Source organism: Apteryx mantelli, chromosome 13, assembly GCF_036417845.1.
Source record: "Apteryx mantelli isolate bAptMan1 chromosome 13, bAptMan1.hap1, whole genome shotgun sequence".
NCBI classification, from domain to species: domain Eukaryota; kingdom Metazoa; phylum Chordata; class Aves; order Apterygiformes; family Apterygidae; genus Apteryx; species Apteryx mantelli.
In genome coordinates this window covers 4,015,924-4,021,958 of record NC_089990.1, presented here as the reverse complement: position 1 = coordinate 4,021,958, position 6,035 = coordinate 4,015,924, and the positions used below count along the sequence as shown (strand labels likewise).

Below are 6,035 nucleotides of genomic sequence, written 5' to 3'. Positions count from 1 at the left end.
CGCGGGGGAGGCGGGCGGCGCCGCGGCCGCCGCTGGGGGGGCGCTCCCCGCCGCCGCGCCGGGAGCCCCCGCGGGCCGGGCTCGGAGGGACGCGGGCGGCCGGAGCCGGGGCGGCGGCGGAGGCGGCGCGGCCCCGCGGCAGCGGCGTGGAGGTGACGGGCCCGGCTGCGTCCGGCCACAGCGCGCTCTCCCCGCCCGAGCCCGAGCCCGCCGCGCCGCCGCCCGGCCCCGGCCCCGGCGCAGGCTCCGGCGCGGCGGCGAGGCGGAGGCGGCTGGCGATGGCGCGGCACTCCTCCTCGAAGAAGCTGAGGAAGAGCGGCGAGAGCGGCGAGCGCGGCGAGCGGGGGCCGCCCACGTGCCGCAGCAGGTCGGGGCAGCCCGGCGAGCCGGGCCCCGCCGCCGGCGACCGCCGCATCCCGCCGCCGCCGCCGCCGCCGCGCTCCTGCCCCGGCCCGGCCCGGCCCGGCCGCAGCGCCGCCCCGGCGCGCACCGCGGCGCCCCCTGCCGGGCAGAGGCCGAGCCGCAGCGCCGCCCCGGCGCGCACCGCGGCGCCCCCTGCCGGGCAGAGACCGAGCCGCAGCCGCCCGCCCCTTCCCCGGCGCCCCCCTTCCCCGGTGCCCGCCCCCGTCCCTTCCCGGTGGACCCAGGACGAGGCAGAGACTGGCTTCACAGTGGTTTAATGCGAACGGAACCGGGACGTTACACTGGACAGGGTGTAGACAGCTTGGTGGATTACAGCCCCGCAGCGGGATACACAGGACGAGGGGCCGCGGCGCGGCACCGCCGGCGGCAAGAGCTCGCCCGGCCAAGCGGCCGCGTGGGCCAGGGAGGCCAAACCCCCCCATGAGCGTCGCTGCTGCCTCCAGCAGTCATCCCCAGGCCAAGCTAGCCCCCGGAGCAGCTCCCTCCTGGTTTCAGTGACTTATCCTTCTCTCTCAGACCCCCCTCTCACCCACGAGTGCCAGTTCCTTGCCAAAAAACCCACGAGAGGTTGCCGAGGCCTGAGGGGACATGCTTGGTAGGAGCAGGGGGTCAGTCCCTGTAGATCTACGCTCCAGGACAGGCTCGACTGTGCCGCCACAAAACGATCAAGTGCTTACAAACCAGTCAGCAGCTAGCATCGACCTGATGGACCCCAGAACAGAGGCTGAACCTCATGTTTTGCAGTTCTGAAAGCTGGAGGAGTCTCCAAAGGGCAGTTGTGGTGCAGCAGGTCACAGCCCGGTGGTCCCTCTCAAGCTCCAAACAGTTCCTTGACTAGTCTTGTGTCCTCCCTTTGACATAAGTAACTGCCTAGCTCATGATGATCAGTCCTTATCCTGTTTCATAAGCAAGAGTCTAATCCAGCACTGACCAAACCTTCTGCCATCCCTTTCTGGAGAGGTGGTCTCACCCTAGGTCTGAGTGCTGGCCTCCTCAGCCAGCTGCTGTCATCCCCGCTGCACACTACCACAGTGCCCCACTAGCCTTCCTCTGCTCTTCCTCAGCCAGACCAGTCTCTTCCCCCTCTGCAACTGGGGTGCAGGAGAAGGTCACCATAGCTCAGCTGAACAGGGTGCTGCTGGAAATGCCACAACACCAGCCTGCAGCAGAGCAAACCGTGGCATTTTTAAATCCCAGGCAAGGCATCGCAGCACACGCTGCTATAGCCCAGGCCATCCCAGCACCTGTACACCAAACTGCTCAGGCAGAGCATCAGGAGAGCACACGTTGTGGAAACCCCCCGAGCTGCCAGCAGCACATCAGAAAGGAGGGGGATTAACACTGATATACCAAACAGGCCTGTAATGCAGGAGGCCGAGAGCAGGGCCAGAGCAAGTCTTGGATCTCAGCACTTCCAGACAGTGAAGAACGGGGGTTTCATGCAGGGTGAATGGGGTGGACGAGGGACCAACGCACCCAGGCACCTACTCGCTCTTTTGGATAAGCCTTACTAAAACTCTAATACTTGATGCAATCACTGACCAACATGACAATTGCTATTCTTCAGAGTCTCCTGCAGAGATGCTTGGGGCTGCACGGACAGGGGGGTGAAGGTCATCTCACACCTTTCTGTACAGGGAGAGAGGCAGCTCACACACTGTAATGCCATAAGCAAGTTCCTGCTCCACACCTATTCACACCTGCCGCTAGGTGCAGGACAACACATTCACTTGCATAAATCTTCATACCTTTAGGCCGAGACCACAGCCCAGTAGAACAGACTGCTGCCAGTTACAAAAGAGGAGAATACTGAACAAACTGGGAGGTTCAAGAGAGGAAAAGCTGGTTCAGAGAAGACAGATTTAGTGTAAAAATAAATGTCATTTTTGCAGGAGGGAGGGTGGAATGAAGGAAGACAGTGCCAGGTGCTCCTACTGGCGCACTTTTCCTGGGACGTAATTCCTATCAATAGTCTCCTCTTGCAGGAACATATGTAAGCAGCGCTCATTCTGTGCCAGTGGGTGTCCAGCAATTCTGGAAAAAATCAGAAGTGGAGGTTAGCACAGTCACCATGAAGGTCCCCACGAACCCACTTGCTGTAGCGAGTGAATAAGGCAAACCTCACTAACAGGGACCAGCTCCAAGCCCAAAAATTTCATGATCACTCCACAGCCTTGGGACACCTGACCAGCCCAAGGGGAACAAGCCCAGGGACTTGTGCTTTTCAACATCAAATTGACGCCTTGAAACAGCCATGCTGGGGTCAGGCCAAGGTCACTGGATCAGTGTTTAACAGGACCAGTAAGAGATGCTTGAGCACAGAGTAATCCCTCGGCTAGCAAGCTCTGCAGTGGGTCTTGAGCCTCCTGAAACAACACTACCCAGTCAGTGAGTCTCTGCAGCACAACTTCTCTGCTAATACTCACTTCACTCTCAGAACAGAGCACTGAATACAGTCTACACTCAAGGCAGGACTTGCTTCGGAAACGTGACTTCATTACCTAGCTGCAGGCACCATCCTTGAGCATGGCCCTTGCACACAACGGATCAAGATTCCTTCCTGCTCAACCCACAACCCTCTTCTGCTGGCAGTTGCCAGGAGGGCAGGCACACGGCAAGCCCAGGACATCAAGCTTACTTGTTAATAAACTGTTCTAGTCCTTGTCTCCGCTCCTCAATGAAGGACTCCTCAAAGATGCCTTCGTCTCCTCGGAATGGAAGCTGTCGTTTCAAAGCTTTTCCAGGCAGCGGTGGCACTACAATCTGAAAGCACAGAAATCACCCCCATCAGCAGAACTGTCTCCTTCGCTAGGCATCCTTCACTGTTTGACTCTCATCTCTAGCACCATCACTTGGCCAGAGATCAAGCCTCAGCAGCAGCCCACCACAGCCTCTCCTCTAGGTAAGGCATGATTATTGCTACAACTCTTCCCGTATGACCCCACTGCAGGAACAGGTCCAAGCTGGGCCTCACCTTACTGTCTCGCTCCAGCTCATTCTTCAGCCATTCAAAGTCACTGTATCTTCTCCTCACGCATGACTCCTTCAATTTGAAGATGGGGAGGTTTGTCTGTAATGAGGAGAAGTAGTTAACCTGCAGGTTGGTTCGGAAGCCAGATAGTATTTCAAGATGTAATTGGAACCTGAGGCTGCTTTTAGAAAGCCAAGCCTCCTGAGAAGGATGCATCACGAGAACACCCAGCTCCATTATTCAGGACATAAGCACTGAAGCCCTTCAAAATCAAGCAAGCACTTGCCAGGCTACTTGGAGCCAGTCATTCCCTCCCCCTCAAGCTACTATTTCAGGAGCACACCCCCTCCCAGGGGCATGCACTGGAACCAGGGCTCACACTACAGAGAAGGCTCATTTCCCCCCCCCCCCCCCGAGTTCACTCCGTTTTGAACTGGTGTTCAAGAAAGCTTCATAGCAGCTTGCAGAACTGAAGAACCTCCCATCTGGCGCTGCTGTTTCCATGGAAGAACTAAGGGAGGAAATCTCGTCCCAGCAACTGTCCAAGGCCAGACCTTGTGCTACAATCTTCTCTACAGAACACACTGACTACTCGAATGGAAAAGCACCTTTTTCATATCTGGTCTGTGCCACGATAGCAACTTGCAGCAGCTCCCCTCCCTTCTTCCCCCCACACTGGAGTCTGAAGCCTGAAAGCTACAGTGACTTCACCTTCACACTACCAATTATACATCCCGAAACACTCAAGGAACTAAGGCAACAGAACCTTCTGACAAGTGAGCACCAGATGTGCACAGGTGTTGCTGCCACATAGATAGCCATATTCTCCTCGGGTCTGCAAAATAAAACCAGCTGCTTTTGCAACATCTGTGCAAGAGCTAGTCTCAGTAAGGCTAAGAGGTTCTCATTGCCATCTGCCAGATACTGTTTGGTAGGTTGAAGGAAACTAAACATCAGGACAGAAAAAAAAAAACCACCAAATACCCAGCCCTCCTCTGAAAGGCAGCAGAGACTCAGCAGTTAAATCATGCTGTGGAACAGAAGCCAATGCCAGTACCGTAACATACACTAGTGGTAGCTTGTTTCAGGGGAAGCTCGGTTTTACTTGCTTCAGCTATCAGATGCACAGCCTTGAAGAAGTCACCGTCTCAGCTCAGTTAAGGCCTGCAAGAAGCGCTCGGCCTGCTACGCACTCTTCAGGAGCGCAGGCTCTTTGCGAAGGGACCAAGCTTACTCAGAGAGGGCAGCTAGACTGCGACCAGGTCCCAAGGTGTTGACAGCTGGTTTGCTGTTCCCCTGTTGGGGAAGGCAGCTGCACGCAGTCGCCCCCCGGCTCAGCAACTTCCCGAGGGCGAGCACCAGGCCCAGGGGGTTGGAGAGAGGACAGGAGCGCCAGCCTGCCGGGGGGCACCTCCTTGCGCCCACCCCGGACGGAGAGGGGCTCCCGCAGCCCCGCCAGCCGCGAGCGCTCTGACCTTGAGCCCTCGCCCCCGGGGCAGCCGCCAGCCGCGGCCTGGCTCCGCGGGGCCTGGCCTCACCCCCTCCGCCCAGCGCCGCAGGAGACGGGCCGGCACGGGCACCGCACGCCGGGACCCCCCGCCAGGCCCCCCCCAGCTCCAGGGCCCAGCTCCCCGCTCCCCGCCTCGCCACGGGCCCTTCCCGGCGCCCGGGGCCTGCGCCGCGGGCCGCACCCGCATGCGGAGCTCGTAGCTGGTGTATCTGGCGCGGCCCATGCCCACGGTCTGCGGGTTGAAGATGTCGATCTCGAGGAAGTTGCTGGGCGGCCCGTACGCGTCCGTCAGGTCCTGCGGCTTGGCGTTGAGGCGCCGGGTGTCGGCCACCGCCGCCTCCGACATGGTGGTGCCGCCGCCGCCGCCGCCCCGCCCCGGCAGGCCGCTGCCGCAGCCCCGCCGCCCCGCCCGCGCCTGCCGCGCCGCCGCCCGCCCGCCGCCTGCAAAACAGCGCTGCGTATCCAGGGTTCGGGGCCGTCGCCGCCGCCCCGCCCGCGCCTGCCGCGCCGCCGCCCGCCCACCGCCTGCAAAACAGCACTGCGTATCCAGGGTCCGGGGCCGTCGCCGCCCCGCCCGCGCACACTACGCCGCCTCCAGCCCGCCGCCTGCAAAACCGTGGCGTGTATACAGAGCGCGGGGCGAGCGGCGCCGCCGCCCCGGAACCTGCAGCCGAGGGTTCGCTCTCAGGGCGGCCCCGCGCCGCCTACGCCGCCTCGGCCGGGACCCCGACCTGAACGGCCGCGCAGAGCCCGAGGCCGAGCCAGCCGCGCTGGAAGTGGGGCTCAGAGCCGGGGCGCGGCTTAGAGAAACGTCAAGGCCTCCGCTATGCAGTGTCCTGGGCTGGGCCAGCCCTGGAAGCTGTGTGGCGCGGCGAGGCCGCGGCCCCGGAACCTGGGTGCGCCGCCCGGCCGGGGGAGGGGGCGCGGGTGGCTGCGTTGTAGGCAAGCGACGAAGGAGCAGGCAGGCTCCCGGCAGGGCTGGCGGAGGGGGCAACAGGGCTGAGGAAGCCACGGGCCTAGAGCTCAGCCATTGCAGTAGCAACGGAGCTGGGCCGCCGCAGGGCGGCGGCCCCGGGGTCAGTCCTCGGCCGGGCGCTGGCCGCCGGGGCGGTGCACGGAACAGCGCGGAGG

At 61.7% G+C, this 6,035-nt stretch overlaps 1 protein-coding gene across 1 annotated transcript; it reads right to left on the bottom strand.

The window, feature by feature from the left end:
- Positions 1 to 661: 661 nt before the first annotated feature.
- On the bottom strand, positions 662 to 5,295 carry SNX12 (sorting nexin 12). Its single transcript, XM_067304068.1, has 4 exons — positions 5,086 to 5,295; positions 3,398 to 3,493; positions 3,062 to 3,186; positions 662 to 2,457 (listed from the first exon to the last, which is right to left on the bottom strand). Exons 1-4 carry the CDS (start codon positions 5,248 to 5,250, stop codon positions 2,355 to 2,357), a joined length of 489 nt encoding a protein of 162 aa, XP_067160169.1. The 5' UTR covers positions 5,251 to 5,295; the 3' UTR covers positions 662 to 2,354.
- Between the last annotated feature and the right edge of the window lie 740 nt (positions 5,296 to 6,035).

What these genes read in the sequence shown, in the direction of transcription:
- SNX12 (XM_067304068.1), bottom strand. Translation starts at nt 5,250, where the DNA reads ATGTCGGAGGCGGCGGTGGCCGACACCCGGCGCCTCAACGCCAAGCCG. An exon ending in GCTACGAGCTCCGCATGCGG is followed by an intron (nt 3,494 to 5,085) that starts GTGCGGCCCGCG and finishes TCCTCATTACAG; the next exon opens with ACAAACCTCCCCATCTTCAA. An exon ending in AGCTGGAGCGAGACAGTAAG is followed by an intron (nt 3,187 to 3,397) that starts GTGAGGCCCAGC and finishes CTGTGCTTTCAG; the next exon opens with ATTGTAGTGCCACCGCTGCC.